The 20,325-nt window shown below is 46.3% G+C and overlaps 1 protein-coding gene and 1 long non-coding RNA gene across 3 annotated transcripts; one reads left to right on the forward strand and one right to left on the reverse strand.

The window, feature by feature from the left end:
* Window positions 1-387: 387 nt before the first annotated feature.
* On the reverse strand, window positions 388-12,504 carry LOC132321720 (acrosin-like). Of its 2 annotated transcripts, XM_059835165.1 has the most exons (7): window positions 4,511-5,342; window positions 3,959-4,168; window positions 2,784-2,982; window positions 2,260-2,460; window positions 1,639-1,919; window positions 1,230-1,369; window positions 388-746 (listed from the first exon to the last, which is right to left on the reverse strand). In XM_059835165.1, exons 3-7 carry the CDS (start codon window positions 2,852-2,854, stop codon window positions 399-401), a joined length of 1,041 nt encoding a protein of 346 aa, XP_059691148.1. In that variant the 5' UTR covers window positions 2,855-2,982; window positions 3,959-4,168; window positions 4,511-5,342; the 3' UTR covers window positions 388-398. The 2 variants fall into 2 exon arrangements, 1 of the variants encoding a protein (XP_059691148.1); XR_009484854.1 differs by lacking the exons at window positions 388-746; window positions 1,230-1,369; window positions 1,639-1,919; window positions 2,260-2,460; window positions 2,784-2,982 and adding exons at window positions 2,991-3,542; window positions 6,445-6,529; window positions 7,465-7,585; window positions 12,468-12,504 and having other exon boundaries at window positions 4,511-4,685.
* A 2,480-nt stretch (window positions 12,505-14,984) lies between these two features.
* On the forward strand, window positions 14,985-20,113 carry LOC132321738 (uncharacterized). Its single transcript, XR_009484861.1, has 4 exons — window positions 14,985-15,063; window positions 15,924-16,046; window positions 16,426-16,514; window positions 19,816-20,113. It is a non-coding gene; the product is annotated as an uncharacterized LOC132321738 (long non-coding RNA).
* Window positions 20,114-20,325: the final 212 nt, after the last annotated feature.

Here is a 20,325-nt window from a genome sequence, read left to right on the forward strand (position 1 = left end):
CCAGGCCCTAGTCGGCAGCTTGTGTGCCTTAATGCACACCCCCAAAGTCGTCTGCATGTCCCATCATTTTTTCCCTATCCTCGTTCTAGCCACAGTGTGCCAGTCTTCTCCATCTCACGCTGGCTCTGAGCACCCTCCTCTCTGACCAGGCACGGTTTCAGCCCTTTTGAGTGGCTCTTTCCCTTTGTGCCCTACTTGACTGCCTGCGGCCTCGTTTTGCAGGCGCCGGGCGTGGAAGTCCTTGCCTTGCCCGGGAGACTGAATCGGACTGAAGCACGGTTAGCTGTGAAAATTGGCAATTTTATTGGAAGAACTGAGTCAGCTTCAGCCCTTCAGCACTGCCAAGGAAATGGCGGTGGTACGCTGCCGGCTGCACTGGATCCTGTCCATCCTGCTGCTCAGGCCTTTGTCCCCCTTAGGAACTGCAGGAGCTCCTGCACCCGAGTAAAGAATTGCACCAGCCTCTGGACTGGAAATGGGCAGGGTGTAAACGTGCCCAACTGAGTTGGTATGGGTCTCGGCCTCTGAAAGGGGCTTGAGGTGAAGCCTGGCTGTGGCGTTGGAGTAGCCGATACTGCTGGGCGCAGTCCCATCTGTGCCAGGATCCAGTCGTAAAAGTGCTGCGTGGAGGTGTAGACTCCGGGCCGTCTTGCTCTCGCGCAGCCTTTCCCCCAGCTGGTGACTCCAACGAGCCAGAAGTAGTCTGCATTGTTATCTTTGCAGACGAGAGGACCACCGCTGTCGCCCTGCAGCGGAGGAGAGAGGACAAAGGTGTTGTTGGGTGGCCTCCGTCAGCACTACGGCTGGCTCCTTCTCTCTCACAGCACCTGCCAGAGCTGTGCTCTGCGGCACAGAAAGGCCCCGCTCAGGTGCCGGGGCCTACAGGAGCTTGTGTGGGAGGGGGTGGTGGGCCTGTAAGGTAGGGCTCTCTCTCCTCTCTGCACAGCGATCCTTCATGTGTGGAACGCACATGCTCCAGGCTTGGGATGTGGAGCTGCGTGCTGCCAAGAGCACTGGATGGGCTTTGTGGGCAGAGTCGCAGGCCTCTGGGGCAAGGGGGGCACTGGGCAAGGAGCTGCAGGTGGGGAAGGGGAGGTGAGCCCCAGCAGCGGTGGGGACCCAGCGGTGGGAGGGTGACTTGCCAGGCAAAGCACGCGCTGGGGTCTGCGTGGGACGGTTGTGAGAGGGCTGCCTGTGCTGCTGGGGCTTGACTCGTAGCACGCTCCTACCTGGCAGGTGTCGATGCCACCCTGCGCGTAGCCAGCACACAGGTTGTGGGTGTGGATGGCCCCTCTGTACCACCCGCTGCTGTTACAGAGGTTGACATCAATGAGGCGGACCTTGGCCTCCTGCAGGACATCAGTTGATCCTCCAGCTGTGAGCACAGAGAGGAATTAACACCAGGCAGCTGTTGCCATTTCTCCTCCCCTGTCTGGGTGAAGCCCTTCCCTAGGGCTTGGCTTTGCACCTAGAAGGCACTGTACCAGTGGTCCCCTTGTGCCTCCCTTTGGGGAATGGCTCAGGCCCATCTCTCTAGAGGCATGCGTCCCCGCAGCCTGACTCTGGCTTTCGCCTCTGCTCTCAGGAAGCCCAACCCGTCTCCCCTGCGTGCCAAGCTTGCGCTCAGGACACGAGTACTTTTTGGGAACTCACATCTTGCAGTCGTGGAACCCCAGCCGCTGGCGTAGCAGGTTGTCAGCTCTGACACTCTCAGCGAGGCGTCGGGCACACAGGCAAGCTGGATGGAGTAGCTGCACTGCACAGGCTGGTCCAGTTCCAGCAGGGCGATGTCGTTCCTCTGCGTGATGTTACTGTAGTGCTCGTGAACCAGTAGCCGCTTGATATGGCGCACTTGGGCCTCAGGGCCCAGCTGAGTCAACCGGGTGGCCCCGACCACCACGCGCCACATGGTGATGTGCCTGGAAGGCAGAGGGAGAGAGGGGTCAGAGGGAGCGGAGCCATGTGCTGCAGCAGCCCTGCAGTTCCCTGCCTTCTGCTCCGCAAGGGAGAGAGGCAAGCAGCGCTAGGGAGCGGGCGAGTGCCCTGGCACGCCTTAGGCACAAGGAATGTTGAGCTGGAGGCTGCTAGGAAGCAGTGGCACAAGCCCAGCCTTCTCCTGAGCAGTCTCTCAGCTGGGCTCTGCAGTACCCAGGCACTGGGCGGACTGCAAGGAGACGGGATGGCAGTAGCACGCGGTGCTGCGGACAGGGCACCTGCTAGTGTTGTGGGGATATCCGCGTTCCCTGGTCCTCCCCTTACCTGGCCTCAATGAAGCAGTGGGCTGCTGTGAGGACCCACTGTGGGCTGATGAGGGACCCTCCGCATGTATGCCCCGTGCCTGTTTTCCAGGGATCCTGGATGCTGACGATCCAGGGCCAGGCCCCTGGCTGGGCATCTGTGCCACCCACGACGCGCGACACGCCGTGCTGAGAAGCCATGGGCCGGAGCCCGCAGGTCCCTCTGGAAACAGAAACTCCTCATTACTGTCCTGCTGGAGGGCTTGCTGCTCTTCAGGCTACGAGTCAGCTGTCTTCCCTCTCCACAAGGCGCTGCGTGGACAGCAAGGCCAGGGAACCCCGTGGGGTGTGCGTGCATCCGCCCCCGTTTCTGTTTTATCCCCGCAGGCCAGTTGTGCCAGCAGCGTGGGTGCTGGCAAGGAACTGAAGTTCCCAGGTGGGGTTCAGGAAGCTGTGGCGTGGCCACGGGGGACAAGCGGGCACCCTCCAGTGAAGCCCATAAGGGTTGCCCAAGCTCCCTGCCGGAGCCTTGGGCCACTTACTTACCCACAGGTGTCCCACGTGCCGTGCGCAGGCCCACACAGGGTCAGCAGGACGAGGAGGCGGAGCAAATTCATCGCTGCCAGCAACACGTGGCAGCTGCAAGCACGGAGAGCTCGTCGCCACCAGCGCAGCAAACGACGTAGTGCCCGCAGTACTCGCGTTGCCCGCGGTGCCCTTGGTCCCGGGGCTGATGTTCACTGTTCTTCGAAAAGAAGAGACAGAATGTAGCAACAAGACTATGTCTCCTTATTTATGTAAAAGTTCAGCCCAATTTCATTTTTCACTCTGAAGTCTGACCAACAGCACATGATGGAAACAGTTTGGAAAGCATTCAGCATGCACAGCCATAAAATCACTTTTAAACAACTACAGCATACGAGCAGGATCTCAACACCTAACAACTGAAATTCACAAAGGTGAACAACATTTCACAAAGGTGAACAACAATTCTCTCTTTTCAGAGCTCTACTGCTAGGGGGTTTGTGTAAGCAGCATGTAGCCGATACTGTATGTATTAAAATGACACGTAAGACAGAGACATGTGGAAAAGTCCTTGACAGCAACCAAATACGTACATACCTCAAATACACACTTTTAATTTAAACATCTTTGCTCAGAATATAATGCCAGAAGAATATAGTACACACTTAAGTTACAAAACAACAGCTATCCCACATTGTGCTGTGGGCTATTGTTTTTATATGCATATACTTATATTGTACTCGCAGCCAAACACCAAGTTCCCTCCATTCACATACACACCTACCCAACAGAAAAAAATAAACCTTAGTAACAGAGATCACCCCATTGTAGCCATCAACAGTTCCACTCTCAATGTCTCACATTAAATTCTCCTAGATTTACATGTTTGTTTCATGCTCATTTCGAGCTATGCCTTAGATTCAGCTTGCCAAGGCAGGACCTATCAGTCTGTATCTTGCATGTCAGTAGCTACATTAACCTATGAATTCATGTCAGAGCTTGCTGGATTATACCTATCTCTTGCTAAAAAGCCCGAGCAATGAAGAAAAGGACACACGCTTTGGAAGAAATATTACAGAGAGGCTTTCTAAGAAAGAGTTAACTTGTTAAGTCAAACCAAGGCCAGATAGCTCCTACAGACACATTATCAACCAGTTACACAAAAACCCCCTCAAAAATCCTCTATTAACACTCACCCATTCTTGCTGGGAGCTCTGCTTTGGTCAGGAAGCAATGGCATAACTCCAAACAGTTTCAGGCTTGACAGGATGTCTAAGCATGGCCAATTTGTACTATACCAAAGTATAGTAACAGATGTGTCCTTAATCGACAGGTTTGCCTTCTCCATTACGTGTTCCTTTCCATTTTTGTCCTTTAGAACAATTCTCCACCTCAAGCCAGAGGCTCTGTTATTTAGGAATCGAGAAGGGAGAGGGGTGTTTAAAAAAAAAGATTCTCAAAGTGACAAAACTTAAACTATGCTTCCAACAGAAATTTAAAATTTCTACTAACTGCTACTTGTGTTTCTCAGGCTAGGTCATTTATAGGCTATCATCGTATCTTCCCATTATGATACATAGTTTATAGCTCTACTTCCCTATCCCCCCAGCATTTTCCAAGTCATTAATAGTCTGTACATTGTTCTCAAGTCAACATCTTCTGTGACAAGGCATTGCTTACTTCATAGCTTCTTTGTTTTCACATGGAAGACCTGTAGAAGGATCTACAGGTTTAACAAGTCGCCTTACTCTCATTTTGACAGCAGCTATTTGTTTGAAGAGGTATTCTTTCTTCCAGTACCCAGGCTTTCTATCACGTAGAGCAGCACAGCCCAAGGAAACAGTTTCTGGTGGCTCAGACTTCATTTTCCAAATTGTCCTTTTTGGCTGAAAACAACCGGAATAGATTTTCAGCCAGATTCCACTGAAAATAAAAAGAGAATGAAGAGGAAAACCACATTCATGTCAAGAAGAGTTACTTAATTATTCTTACATGCATGTCTCAGCTACCACTGAGCATAATGTTAGCAGAAAAATAATTAAAAAAAAAGTTATTCAGTTAATTCTTACAATATGCCAGGAAGGTTGATAAACATCTCAACCACATACACAGAAAATGTTTGATTAGTGCTCTAGAAAGTAGGATCAGCGGATATTGGGAACTTCCCGCTCTTTTATGCCTCTCAATAGCACACTACAGTACGTGGTTTTTAAAAAGCCTTCCTTCCCCTTGTACTGCTACTTCCTTCATGGACATTCACTGAAGCAGTGAGGAAGACTATGGACGACCACCAGAGCACCTTAGACAACCACCTGTGTACCTGAAGGCGCATGCGTCACGAGCATTTACACATACTAATGAGTTCTCGGAAATTGTATGAATATGTTAACTGTTTCTTGGAAATATGATGACTATGTATACTTTGATTGTATACAACTTCTGTAGCAGAGAAACTAAACACGCACACTAGGTGGAGTGATCCCCTGTGCGTCCAGTGCTGCAATAAAGAAGTGCCTGCTCACCTACATACACTGTGTAGATGAGTTTTTATATTACAGATTTGTAACAGTTGTCACAAAAAACCAAGCATATTTAACTGCTTCATCCATCAAAATACATTCAAGAAGCTTGGGCCAAAACCCATCCACTCCACAGAACCAGAAACCTATAGATGCCAACAAATGCTGATATGACTACCCGCTTCACAAGTCAGTTCCTTCTATGTCTGACTATACACGTTCGGTTCCATTTTTTGGAGAGAAAGCACTGTTAAGTGGCACACATACTGAATTCCCTTCCCAAACAAACATCTGTATATTGCAGATTCACGCTGCGCTCTCCCCCCAGACAGAGGTAGGCTTTGCTGTGAAAAACTGTAGCACAGCCCTCAGTTTTCACCTTTGGATAGAGCCACTCTTGAAAGCAACAAAGGGTTCTTGTACAGAAAGAACATTTTTGAAACAGGTGAAAGAAAGGCAAGGAAAAAAAGAAAAGAAAAAAGACTTCCGCATCTCTTGAACAGAGTTCAAATCAAGAACAGGGTAGAAAATCCGCCCAATAAACAGGGATAAGGAATAATATTAGAATAAGATTTTTGCAACAAGTCATAAAAACTTACTTCTATCATTAGAAGACATCATTATACCTATGCCCAGTTTCAGCTAAGCCAACTTACAAGGCAGGTTGCATTGTTACAACTCCTAGTTAGCAATAAAAGTCTATCCGATGCGTCTTTTCTACCCTCTTTTTTTCTTCAATCTTGCAATTAGATAGAAGACACTAGAAACAGTGCTTGACCATTTCCCTTATAATGAAGCAGTAACTGCAAGTAAAGGTCACATTTAATTTACTAGACCCAGAACTTCATTCCAGCATCTCTTCAATAAGTGTTGTTGACTCTAAAGCTTAGGAACGTACAGGAAACAGGCTAATCAAAACACTTATTTAGGTAATAGCTGTCCAAGATGCTGTGACAACAGACAATCTTTCACCTTAGTGAATATTTCTATCTTTTCCTCAAGTTTAGAACAGTTTGACATTAAACTAACAAATTCTAGCAACAGAGAGAGGCATTGATTTAGAAAACAGCTCTTGCAAAACTTTTTTTGTTATTTTTTGCATATTACAAACAATGTTAATTTCAAGACATGTTTGAAATTTGGATTATGTAAGCAATACTTACTATTACTGAGTAACTACTTCACTGTAGAGTACAAAAAAGATTAAATCCCTTCTTGACATTCTAGCTGGACTTCCCAGATGACTCACTGTAAAAAAAATAACAAGCTTTCTTAAAAAGGGACTGACGAGAGATACTCGAGAAATGTTGGAAAACTTTCTATATTGGCATCTCCTCTATAGAAAGGTGGACAGCATGAGCAATAAGTTACGCACTGGATGCTAAAAATCTTAACTGCCACTTTGTCAACAGCAAGACTCTGCTGTCTTTTGTTTCACTGCACACCTTTGACAGGCGATTGACTCCATTTTCTCTGTACCTTCCTACTGGCTATTCCTATCTGCAACTAGGATCTTCCATGAGCTTTCTCTTCCTAAGGCTGAAGAAACCCAGTCTTCCCAGTCTCTCCTCATACATCGTGTGCTCCCAAACCATCTTGGTGGCCCTCCGTTGGACTCGCTCCACTACATCAACCTCTCTCGTTTTGGGGAGCCCAAAACCGGGCGCAAGCTGGCTCACTGGACACAGCACTCCAAACGCTGTCTCACAGGTACCACTAGACCTGAAGGATCACTCTCCCAGACCTGCTGGCTACACTCTTGCTAGCACAGCCCAGGATGCAGTTTGCCTTTTTTTGCTACAAGAATACATTGCTGACTCATGTTCAATTCTTGTCCACCTGAATCCCAAAATCTTTTTCTGCAAAGCTGCTCTCTAGTCAGGCTGCCCACCCCCACCTTTACCACTAGCTGGGGTTATGCCAACCCTAGGATTTTGCATTTGCCTTTGCTAAGTATCATATGGTTTCCGCTAGCCCTTTTTCTAGTCTTTTAAGGTCCCTCTGAACCACAGCACTGGTTTCTAGACTATCAACCACTTCCCCCAGGTCGGCATAGTCCACAAACTTGCTGAAGGCTGGAAGACATCCTGTCTTCCAAGTCCATTACATAGATCAGTCCCCGTGTGAAACCCTGAGAGACATTATCAGCAATCCAAGCAGGAATAGAGCACTTTCATACGCACTTGTGGCCAGAAGCATCACTATCTTGAGCAGAAAGGCGGTTGCCCTCTTCACCACCTCCTAGTCTCACATACAGCTATCATACTTGCAATACTTGCACTCAGCTCCAGCTTCATTATCAGCCTATAAAGGAGAACATTCAAGAGATGGATTTGTAAAAAGTTACTTGAGCCAGAATTTGTAGCCAGTATTTTTGTTCTGTTGAACAAAAATGACATTTCCAGAGGTCCTTAAATGTATCAGCTTAAAAAGAAGTTACCTAATTTCACAAAAAAGAAACCACACTGGATAATTTCTGCCTACCACCCCAGCACTGGGGTTTTTTGGTTTGTTTGATTTAATATAGGCATATACACACACACAAACTAAATCAAGACATCGATTTAATAATGACCAGAAACTAGCAGGCAATTTCCTATACAGTTCCCAAAATTCCTCTGTAGGCAATTTCTGTCCCAGCTATGGCAATTTTTAGTCAGTTTTTAGTTCTCAGTTTCAGATTCTAGATGTAGACTGATTTCTAGTCTCAAGTTATGAACACTTCATTTTCCAAAAAGAGAAGGTATCAAAAATTTTAGGTAGTTCCTTCCTTCGCTGCACTCCATCTTTCCTCCATGTCTCCCAATAAAATTCCAAAAGCACACGACAGCTGTCCAAATCTTGACAAGCCCAAAGTAGCTTCTGCAACACTATGCATTAGAGAGATTAAGATAAAAAGAAGTTAAATTTAAGAAAGCCGTAACGAGGCAAAACCGAGAACTCATTTGTAGTCTTACAAAAACAGCTGCCACAAAGAAGGCTTTTTGGACCAGCACTCCACTTGTCTGTGAAAAGAGCATACCCACTCCAGAGTTGCGCTACTCCTTAAAGAATAACCTGGGTTCCCTCCAATAGTTCAGCACTTGAATAATTCAGTATCTAGTTTCTACTTAGACAAAAACAGAAAGATCAACTGCGAAACAGGAAAATGAGATGTAACTGTTTCATGATATCATGAGACATTCAAGAAGAGAAACAAGCATTTTGTGAAATCAGGAAGAAAATACTTCTAGTAAAGTGTCAGGAAAGACAACTTTGCAGTCTTTCAGTACAAGCAGGATGCAAGTTTAAATGCGAGACAAACTAAAACTTGAATTAATTAATAAAATTTAAATTTTTATTTTGACTAATTGTAAGTTACACAAAAGCATTCAGTCAATAATTCTCCACTGAAACACAACATCAATCTGTGTTTTCAGCTTTCTACAAGCTTTTCTTTCAACACATTTCTCATTAAGGAGATGAAACGTGGCCAGCACAACCACAAGTTTGGGGGTTTTTTTAGGGTTGGGGAGGTGGAACAAGATGACAGGGAGTGTTTTAAAGTATTTGGAAGGAAAGGAAAAACAGCATCTTCAGCCCTTTCAAATGTACAAGATACAATCCTAGATCATCCCGCCTCCATCATACTGATCATCCCTCCCAAAACAAAGGATCATTCACATGGAGTAGTTCACCTCTGCTCCAGCAGCAAACACACTCATCACTAAGTGACAACACTTCTCCTTCCTCTCTCTCTCTCTCTCGCACTTGGGTTCCACCAGCTACAATCAGACAACCAGCTAGATTCTGCCCAAGAAGTAAGATCTTTCCCTTCCACTCCTACGAAAACTTTTCAATTCAGTTTAGCAAGCAAAATGCCCACAAAAGGCACTGCATGACATCTATCAGATGGCTGCCCTGTCAGGAAAACCTAACCATTCTGAAAGCACTCATCTTGTAATCATTCTCCTTAATGCCAGGAAAACACTTTACCTCCTCACCTTCAAATCAGAAAGAGATCAAAGGGGCATTTTAAAAAAGTGTAATTAAGACTGAAAACATTCAACAACAGCTTGACAGCTCTGAACGTTCACCCCAAAAAACTGAATTATGCGACTTGTCCCATATTGTTCCCTGTCATTTCGTATCCATATGCAGCCAGCTGTCCAGCCATATATGCACCATCTGAATTATTGTGAGAACATCCCCATGTACGAATCCAGATTTTCTGAGCACCAGGAATAACGCTGATAAGTAAAAATTAACGAAGAAGTTAAAAGAGGAACACGCTTCCCCGTCAGGGCCACTGAACAGACTCAATTAATTGTAATTCTTCAACTATAAAATAAGCAACACAAACAATAACGACTCCAAAACAGGCAGGGAAAAACATTATAATTATGTGAGTTTAGTGGAGCGGGTAATAGATCTGGCTGGGATAGAGTTAACTTTCTCCACAGCTACCTGTATGATGCTGTGTTTTGTATTTATGACTAAAACAGTGTTGATAACACACCTGTGGTTTAGCTATTGTGGAACAGTGCTTGCACAGCATCACAACCTCCTGTTGCCCACCGTGCTCCACCCCGCCTCAAGCAGGCTGGAGATGGACAAGAGGCTGGGAGGGAACATGGACAGAATAGCTGACCCAAACTGACCAAAAGGATAATCCATACCAGATGACATCATGCTCAGCAATAAAAACTGGCGGTTTGGTCCTCCCAAACTAACCATTGTTCTGAGACTGATTGGGCATCAGTCTGCTTGTGGGAGGTGGTGAGCAATTGCTTTTGCATCCCTTGAAGTTTATCCTTACTCTTGCCTTCACTTAAACTGTCTTTACCCCAACCCACAAGTTTTCTCGCTTTTGCTCTTCCAGTTAGCTCCCTCAGCCTACTGAGAGGAGGGCTGAGCAAGTGGCTGGGTGGCTGCTCAGTTGTTGGCCAGGGTCAAGCCACCACAAGTGGCAAGAAAAGAGTTTTAGAATGGAGAATGTACAAGAGCTGTAGGATAAGAAGAGATTCAGTACGCGGCAGTTGTATTGAAAAAAAACAAACCAAACAACTCACTTTCTGAAAATGATCATTTAACAAGGGATCTTCAAGTGACTGCACTGAAATGAGGCCACCAGCAAACAGGTAGAGCTAAACTGCAGCCTTTTGATATTATGGCACTCATTGACCGGAGTTCCCTCCATACAAGGCACCTTTATAAATTCTTAACTTAAGCCTGCCACCAGCCACACTAACGTCTGAAAGCTCATATCCCAACCTTTCTGGGCTACAGAAGCAGCATGGCAGATGTGCACCATGGAGCTGGCACACACAATGGTTTAAGAACCAACAAAAAATTCTGCAAGAAGCTCTCACTGAAACTCCTGGGATAACTGTGCCAATGAGCTAAAGATGCCAGTACAAGAACAACAGACATCCTGCAACACCATCCTTTGCCCTGCCCACATCTTTTCTCTTTTCTCCTCCCCCACGCTTCTTTTTTTAAAGCTACTTCCCCTAGCTAGAAACAAAAAATTGTTGATGGCAGATTAATGATCATTAGACATGTGCAACACGTGTTGCACATGTACAATGTATTTAGTGTTCCTACTGTCTAAACAACGTACATTCAATGTGCATTCTTGGGTCAAAAACACTAAAATACAGCCTGTTAAATAACATACAGTATTCTCCTGAATACTTCGGAGAATGGAGTGCTAGTGTCAAGTATCTATAGGCCACCGGTTCGGCTGTACACACACTCCTGGCAGAATGGGGCTTCACATAAAGGTGGACTGTTATGCTTATAAAAATCTCTTTTGAACACTAATGAGAAACCAAAATCAAATTTCCTGCACATTCCAGACATACTTTATTTCCACCTTTATAATGCAGGGAAATTTCATCCACCAGCTCAAAATTAAGGGCGGGGGGGAGGGGGAGCAGGGGGTGGCACCAACCAAAATCCAGATCTCTGAAATGCAGTAGAAACTAGAATCAATAACTGAGTTCATTTATACTTTCATCAATTCCACTGCAGCAGAAAGTTGATTCTGCTCTTAGGGGAATCACAAGAAGGAAAAACACAAAAGATACGTTCCATAGTTACTGCATACGATTTCCACTGAAATAAAACAGTAAGTTCAAAAGAAGTCTCACTATATCACTTGCAGGAGGATGTACAAACAACAAGTACAGCCTTTGGAAATCCCAGGTTCCAGAAGCCAGGTGGAAAGACTGAAGCAAGGAAGATGTACCCTTGGTGGAAGAGGGTCAGGTCAGGGAATACTTCAGCAAACTGGACATACCTAAGTCCCTGATGGGATGCACCCACAAGAGAGAGATGGACATGCAGGAGACAGTTCAACAAAGGGCCATGAAGATGGTTAAGGGACTGGAGCATCTCTCCTAAGAGGAGAGGCTGAGAGAGCTGGCACTGTTCAGCCTGCAAGAGAAAGGCTCGGGGGAAGCTCATCAATGGATATTAAATACCTGAAGGGAGGGTCCAAAGAGGACAGACACAGGCTCTTTTCAGCGGTGCCCAGTGACAGGCCAGGAGGCAACGGGCACAAACTGAAACACAGGGTCCCTCTGAACATCACGAAACACTTTTTGACTGTGAGGGTGACTGAGCGCTGGCACAGGTTGCCCAAGGAGGTGGTGGAATCTCCCTCTTTAGAGATATTCAAAAACTAGCTAGGCACGGTCCTGGCCACCTGGCTGTAGGTGGCCCTGCTTCAGCAGGGGCTTTGCAGAAGATGACCTCCAGAGGTCCCTTCCAGCCTCAAGCCTTTCGTGAGTCTCAGGATTTTATTCTTATTTCTCATTCCAGATGGCACAAGGCTACTCCAGGACTGCATTTTGAAGAGCTCAGCTTCTATTTAGGTAATTAAGGTGAAGCAGACAATTTTTCAGGAATGTTTTACACATACAAGCTGAAGTAACAGGAACCATTTTTCCAGTCTGATTACTCCATTAATCAATATCTCCGTCATAACTGATTTCTAGAGAAAGTTTGTCTAGGACAAGAAATCTGCCCAGGATTTATTGTTCATTATCACTACATTTTATAAACACTATTTTACTCATTTTTATCTTGTATTCAAATTTTACACTATGAGACAATGAGAACTTCCACCTTATTTTTAGAAGCTGACAGTGCACACAAGATATGAGCAAAGCAACAAGATAGGGTTGATGGAAGAATTTACCTGTCACTTGGGGGATCATCGTCTGCCTGAGTATTTTTTTGTGAATTGCATTGTCGCACTTTTGGAAAAATGTTCTTTCTTACAAACTGCCGATCACGTGGCTTCAAATCTTCTGCTGACACGGTATCTTCAATATCTTCAAGCACTGGTTCACAGGCAGCAGGCATCTTCAAGAAGCATTAGAGAAGACTGATATTAGCAAGCATTTGAATACAAAGCCAAGGCTTAGTATCGACTGCATATGTTCTCATAAAGAAAAGTCAGATGTATTTCTACATATACCTGCGATAGATCATATAGATGAGGGAAGGTGAGCACATAAAAACAATCAACTATCCAGAGATATTTCCTGAGGCCCTCTTCCCCAGAGATCTCAAACACAGGCAGGGAGAAAGCCACAAACCATAGAGAGGGTTGTTTGGTTTTTTTTTTTAAATAATCTGTACCTTGCCACCTTCTAACTCAAAAACCCTGCAGCTCCTCTGACGTGACATATCCACGATACAAGTATTCTTAACCATGTCAGGCAGCACAGTGGAATAATGAGTTCATGTTATGCGATAGATACGCTTCCACTCACATCACAGAAGAATGAAAGACAGAGCATTCACACGCCTCCTTCAGAGGTTGTTCTGGCTCTTTTATTTGTGTGCTGAAAACAGGTGCACAGTATTTCAATGTCTTCACAGTCATAGAAATCATAGAAAAGAAAAGAAATCAAACTATTCCTAGAATTCCTGATCCCACAGGACTTTCATCTGAATTACTTCATTCATTAGGACAGCAAAAGAAAAATTCCTGTACCACCTCAGGTACAAGGTGTTAAACAACTACACCTAGCTAACATCAAATAGCTAATTATCCTCTGGCTCATATAATACACGAGAAAATCATTAAAATCTATTTATATTTTCCACAAGAAAGTAAATATACATGCATCTATAGCTCCCAGCAGATCTCAAGATCCAGATCAGTTTTCAGGAAAGGAAAAAAAAGTTATTTACTAAAGGAGCCTGTAAAAAAAAAAGCTATGCATTAATCACACGCCTCACACTGTGCTGTGTGTAGTTCTTCATCAGAATAATGTCTGATTTAGCATTGGACACTTGGTTTTGTACATGTCTCAACAGTTTACTAAGGAAATCACACAGGGGCATTTCACAGAGTTTACAGGGAAAACACAACACTTTCCTAACTGGCAGTGAAGAACAAAAGAAACAAGGCTTTAATTTCTTTAAAACCAGATTTCAGGAACAGAAATCTCAGGCTACTGGCAACACCTCAAAGTATTTTGTACAAACTGAATTACTCAAGGACATAAGAAGTTAAACACCTGTGCATTTTCCCCAGTGTGAGTCCTTCAGTCAATCTTGCAAAGTACACTTCAAAATCAAACTTCATATAACTTTTATAACATTTAACTTAAGAAGGAATATGATGATGTCACAAAGAGGATGCATCTGACAAAGACATAGAAGCGTTTAGCATTCTTCTAGATCAAAAATCCCAGGATCTCTAAAAAGGCCACAAAGGATGAACCAAAATAAGAAGCTGTGGAAAGTCTAGCAATAAAGAATATTGGGGGGGTGGGGGGGAGGCGACATCTCTTACACTACTTTATACTGTTGTAAATATTCTGATTTTTTACATCAAAATATGATTATATACTTTATACCACTAACAGTGTGTACAAACAGGTAAAGTTATCAACTCAATACAGGGAAGGAAAAAGTTTTGATTTGTTGTTTTTTCTCTCTTCCAGAAAAATACCTGCTATAATGGAGCAGCTGCAAAACAAAGAAGCTTAGTTTATTTCCGTGGCCCCCAAAAGAACGAATACAGCCAAAAGAAAAGTCATACCTTTTGAAGCAAGGTCTAAATCCTCTTGGAGAATAATCCTGGGGAAAAAAAAGAACAAAAAGACATGGCAGGAACGAGCAGAACTGGTGGACAGAGAACCACGAGGTGGAGGGGGGAAGGGAAGGCGGAGGGAGAAGGGGGAGGAGGGGGGGGAGGGAGAAGGGGGGAGGGGGGGAGGGAGAAGGGGGGGGAGAAGGGGGGGGAGAAGGGGGGAGGAGGGGGGAGGAGGGGGGGGAGAAGGGAGGAGAGGAGGAGGGGGGGAGGGGGGAGAGAGGAGAGGGGAGGGGGGAGGGGGGGAGAGAGGAGGGGGGAGGGGGGAGAGAGGAGGGGGGAGGGGGGAGAGAGGAGGGGGGAGGGGGGAGAGAGGAGAGAGGAGAGAGGAGGGGGGAGGGAGAAGCGGGGGGGGGAGAAAAGGGGGTAGAAGGCCTCCACGGCGAGCCCCGGCTCTCACCCCGCCGGGCCCCGCACGCCCTCAGCAGGGCTCCGCCATCGCGGCCGCCGCGCCCCGCCTCAAGCCCCCGCGCGCGCGCAGCAGCGCCGCGACGGCGGTCGGCAGCGGCCAAACCGGTGCACGCGCTCTGGGACGCAGCCTCGCGAGAGAGAGCGCGGCTGCGCCGCCCGGCGGGGTGGGCAGCGGCAGCGGCGCGGCAGCGCGGGCCTGCCCGTCCCGCTGCGCGACCGCCGAGGGGTTTGTCCGCCGGGCCGGCGCTCCCGCTCCTTTCGCCGGTGGAGTGCCGTACGTGGGGGAAGAGCAGAGCTGAGGCCTGGCCGGAGCGGGGCGGGGGAGGGCGCGGCGGGCGCTAGGGCCGTAGGAGCCCTCACGGCTGCTCCCGTGGCCGCGGCGCCGGGCCGCCGTGCTGGGAGCGTCAGCTGTGGCGAGGGGGAAGGGGAAGTCGTGGAGCTGGAGAGGGGGTGTCCTCCGGCGCTGCCATGGGGTGTCCTCCGGCGCTGCGCCGTGGCTGGGTTTGCAGCGCAGATCACCGGCGCCGGGGCATCTGCCGAGCGCCAAGGCCACGCGTCCTCCGCGCTTCGTTTCTCCGCATCCTTGGAGACTCACCTCCGTTTTGAGTGAAAACTAGGTCCGGCAGTAAAAGCCAGTTAAAGCACTTGGATTCGGAAGTTTCCGCGTAATGACGAGCTATTGATGCCTGCCATGCCCACAGCCCTTTTCTTTTTAATCGCTCATTTCCTCAAAATACAATGCTGGTAGCAGCTTTTCTGTTCAGTCAGTCTGGAAGATGTTGGTCCAAGGATTTAATATTAGATGGCTAAAGTTTCTGGCATTGTTTCCCGCCAATATAGGGCTAGTAGCAACTTTTCTGATTAATGTTTTGGAAGCCATTAGTCTGGCTGTGGATGGGTAAAGCCAGGGCTCTGAGCAGACAGATTGTTAAAGGTACTGCTTCCTTCTTGATCAGCGTGTTCTAGAGGGCAAGCATAATGCTATTGCTTTTTTTTTATATACACAGTTAACCTAAAAAGATTATTGATACTGCCTCTTTAACATATTTATTTTATTTTGGGGTAGCCTGCTTTGGGGTGTAAAAATCACCATTTCTTGTAATTGTGTTTCAAACATGAAGTTTCTCTCTTTAGAAGGAGCCTTTGGAATCATGATTCTATTCTCCAGATAGCAGATGATGGTCTCCCTCGAACTGGAGGAAGAGCGAATGAACGCCCTGAGCGTATTCCATGCTAGGCCTATCGGTGTGCCAGCAGGTAAAACTTGGCAACTTCTACCTGTGATATCGCTTCCCCTCCCTCTCCTTTTTCTTAAAAACTGGGTCTCACTTTATGTCACACTGACCTGACAATGTTCACAGGCAAAAAAGGGATAACAATGAGAACAAAGTAACAGAGATTTGAAGAGGAAAAACTGGGACAGAAAGTAACAAGCACTTAATTTAAATCAATCTTTAAGAACAAATCATTCTAGGCAGGACTGAGCACTATTAATATCACCCTGGCCTCATGATAGAGTCATCCTTACAGCTCAAGATACATTTGCCTTTGTGATTGGTCTTTGTTTAAGCACACAAGTACTTTCCAGAGGTACTCTCAGTGGGACTGAGTGATGTGTAATTCATTATTTTTGCAGCATTTTTAGCCCAGAAGAAAATGGAGGAGACCATCTTAACATCAGTAGCTGCATTGATCTGCTCTAGACAGCCTCCTTCATAGTATGGGGTAAGTAGTCCTTGGTATGTCAGTAACGACAATCAGTATTATAACTGCTTCCTGATAAGGTTAGCGAGTCCCTTCCTTCTCCTTTTCAGTTTTCTAGGTATTTCATATGCAGTCCTTGACTTAAACTTCTCTGTTCTGGGAGCACGGCACTGCACTACCCCACAGTTATCTCGACTAGCCAAGTGTTACCGCTCTGGTTAAACAAAACTGGGCTGACATCAGTGCTGTTTTATGGTTGACTCAAAAAAGCAAAGCACAGATAGCCTGCTAGACATATCCAAAAATCTCCCGATGGCCGAGACTGACAAAACACCACTCGTGAAGGGGAGGCAGTGAGCTCCAAGAGCAGCTCCCAGGCAGGAATAACCTGTGAGTCCCATGCTTAGTGACATAAACAGGCCGTGCTGATCAGTTTCAGCATGATCCGGCGGAGTCCTTACTTTGTCCCGCTGCCAAGAATTCATAATGTCAAGCAGCCCTTGTGCCAGCACAGTCCTGTTCAGTCCTAGGATGTAGCCACAACATGGAAGACACCCTTTAAGTGCTTTTGAAGCTCACAAATCTGAATTGCTTTGTAGCATATTCGTGATACATCAAGCTGCACACAGACTGCTGGTAGTGCAGCAGGTAGCAAGGGAAGCAGATGATTCCCTACCATCTCTCGACCGCAGGAAGAAAGCTTCTCTATACCCACCTGGGAAAACTGCTCTTGAAGAGACAGCAGCTGGCAATACCAGTTCCAGTACTGGCCTTCTATAGACGGGCAATATACATGCTCCAGTTCCTTGAATGTCCAAAGAAGAGCTTTAGAATACATGCTTTCCAAGTTGCCGGCATACCGTACTTCCTGCTGAAGAGGGGTGGTAGGCTCGGAGACACCGTTTTAAGTCATTCCAGGTTTTTGCAGGAGTTGGAAAATACAAAAACTACTAGGAAAATAAAATACAAACCTCAGTTTTAGCTCATGGTTAGTAGAAGAGAACATCCTTAGTTGTTTTAGAGCATCTCAGCCACTATCCTTAGGGAAGGGAAACAGCCAGGGAAGTGAGGGCCCAATTTTTCCATGACAACCTTCTTCTCAGATAACTAACATGCAGTTCTGGGTGGAAAAGTAAGTGGGAAGGCATGCAGGAAAAAAATGGGGAATCCTAAGATTCCTCTTAGGAGAGTCCTGATTCCAAGATAGAAGAAACTGGATTCCTTCTTCTATTCCTGCAATTTAGGAGAATTTGGCTGGTCGTTTGTCAGCACCATTCAGCGCCCTTCAGAATTGAGAGCAACCCGTTTTTTTCTGTTAGATGTGCCACTTTCTCCCTGTCAAGTTTTAGAAAGAAAAAAGTGGGTAAAGAAGCTCCTGAACGTAACAAAGGCAAAGCATTCTGTTGGTCTTTGCTCAGCTGTAGAGTAATATCCAGGCAGCTTTTGCCTCAGCAAGGAAAGGAAAATGGGGAGATGAATTCTATTTGTTTATGCTTTAGTTACTACCACTCCATGACTTTGCTATAGCTGCTCTTGGTTCACTTAACCTTGAGAATTGTTGGCTCCAGGAACACCAATGGCATGGTGCATTAACTGTGTTACACACAGGAAAAAATCAGCGTATACTGCTAAATTTGGTGCTTCTAAACATGTAGCAATGTCTCATGCCAGAAAAAGTACCCTACATATCTTTCGTACTTTCTTTCTGCAACAAAAATGTCCATGTCTGCATCAAGACAGTGGTGTAACTGACTCTTTCAGGTATAAGTCAAAAAAGAATAGAAAGTGATGGTGTCTGTCATTTGTAGGTGGACAAGTTCTCACTGTAGGTTCAAGGGCAGGAACACCACCCACCACCCCCCCCCCCCTTTTTTTTTTTAAACTCCTCTCCTGTGTGTAAAGGAGCATGTAGCTGCCTATCATTCAGGCCAGTTTTGCCCGATTTCTCAGAATTCCTTTCCATCTGCTGGCAGCCAAGGAATGCAGCGCATACGGGCCCCAATAAAGCCTCCCTGAAAGTAATATTTGTACGCTGAATAATGTTGAGGTACACTGCGCTAGCTCAGGGGAGCAGAACTAAGTAGTTGAACGGGCTGGTTTTTTCCTCCTGCAACTCAGCACATCCCAAGTTTACAAAGCAGCTACAGAAAGCAGAGAGAAAACGACAGGAGAAGTGGCAATCAGTAGCAGATTCTAAGGGCGAATAAAAAAGTGCTTATGGCAGCTGTGGAACAGAGAAACTGCAAACAGGCCAGGGAGCTATGACAGCCAGGAGAGAAAGAGGACATTTATTGCTGTCTCTGCTTCAAAGGGAGAGCACAGTCCTCTAGCCCTCCGTTACTCTTCATTGGAAATGTAGAAGAACAGAGGATCTTCTCTAACCTTCCTTTCGGTACTGCTGGGTGCAGAAGTCAGAGTAGGGACAAGTGCATAAAGGGCTGCAATAGTAGCCTTCTCCTTGTGTGCGTAGAAGATGTTGTTGAAGATGGTGTTGATCGACACCCGGCTGAATATGAGCCAGCAGTGTGCCCAGGTGGCCAAGAAGGCCAACGGCATCCTGGCTTGCATCAGAAATGGTGTGGCCAGCAGGAGCAGGGAGGTGATCATGCCTCTGTACTCGGCTCTGGTGAGGCCGCACCTCGAATACTGTGTTCAGTTTTGGGCCCCTCACTACAAGAAGGACATTGAGGTGCTGGAGCGTGTCCAGAGAAGGGCGACGAAGCTGGTGAGGGGTCTGGAACACAAGTCTTATGAGGAGCGGCTGAGGGAGCTGGGGTTGTTTAGCCTGGAGAAGAGGAGGCTGAGGGGAGACCTTATCGCTCTCTACAACTACCTGAAAGGGGGTTGCAGAGAGGTGGGTGTTGGTCTCTTCTCCCAAGTGACTAGTGACAGGACTAGAGGAAATGGCCTCAAGTTGCGACAGGGGAGGTTCAGGCTAGACATTAGGAAAAAGTTCTTCACTGAGAGAGTGGTGAAACACTGGAATAGGCTGCCCAGGGAGGTGGTAGAGTCACCCTCCCTGGAGGTATTCAAGGAGCGTGTGGATGTGGCATTGTGGGATGTAGCTTGATGGACATGGTGCTGTGTGGTGTTGGGTGGGTTGTGGCTTGTTATTGTTGTTGTGTGGCGTGGGTTTTGTGTTTCCCCCCCCCCCCCCCCCCCCCCAGGTTGGACTCGATGATCTTACAGGTCTTTTCCAACCGTACTGATTCTGTGTGATTCTGTGAAGACAGATACAACTTGCTCAGAAGCGTAACATTTAAGCAAACAACCATATTACTGTGATTTTATTATCCTGATAGTTTTTTTTTTCTTTTACTAGTTGATGGCCATGCATCTAGAATGGTGGCAGCACCAAGACCAGAAAGGGAGTACAAGTTTGTAAATGCATGTCTGGTGCAAGAGACTGCTGGAGATGACTCAAGTAACCAGAACTCGTTCTTTTCAAGGCTCCTATTAGGAGACTTCTGGAGAATTATCAGTAGGAAGGTTAAAGAGTTCCTCAACGATCGCTTTCATGTCATTTAATCCTAGAATAACCCAATTTCTATGAAGTTTGCAAGAAGTCTGTTCATAATTCATGTGGGGGGATAAATAAAAATAAACCCGTGTTATCCCAACCTCTGGATCTCCTACTGTGTCTCTTTACATGTGTCTTTTATTCTTGTTTCACTCTGGCTTAAAAAAAATGCTGAACTTCTTGTTAGCATAATTAAAAAAAAGGGATTGAAACATACCTGGTGTCAAAGGAGTGTGAGCACTAATAATGAAAATAGTACCAGCTGGGTTCCAAGAAGCAGCATGATAGGCACCAAGAGTAAGAATAGAGAGC

The sequence above is a fragment of the Gavia stellata genome, unplaced genomic scaffold (assembly GCF_030936135.1).
Source record: "Gavia stellata isolate bGavSte3 unplaced genomic scaffold, bGavSte3.hap2 HAP2_SCAFFOLD_44, whole genome shotgun sequence".
Classification (NCBI taxonomy): Eukaryota; Metazoa; Chordata; class Aves; order Gaviiformes; family Gaviidae; genus Gavia; species Gavia stellata.

Excerpts from the sequence above, each read along its gene's own strand:
- LOC132321720 (XM_059835165.1), bottom strand. The coding sequence starts at position 2,854 with ATGAATTTGCTCCGCCTCCTCGTCCTGCTGACCCTGTGTGGGCCTGCG. Across the intron at positions 1,920-2,259 it reads CACTGCTTCATTGAGGCCAG|GCACATCACCATGTGGCGCG; the intron begins GTAAGGGGAGGA and ends TCTGCCTTCCAG. Across the intron at positions 747-1,229 it reads GTGGCATCGACACCTGCCAG|GGCGACAGCGGTGGTCCTCT; the intron begins GTAGGAGCGTGC and ends CCTCCGCTGCAG.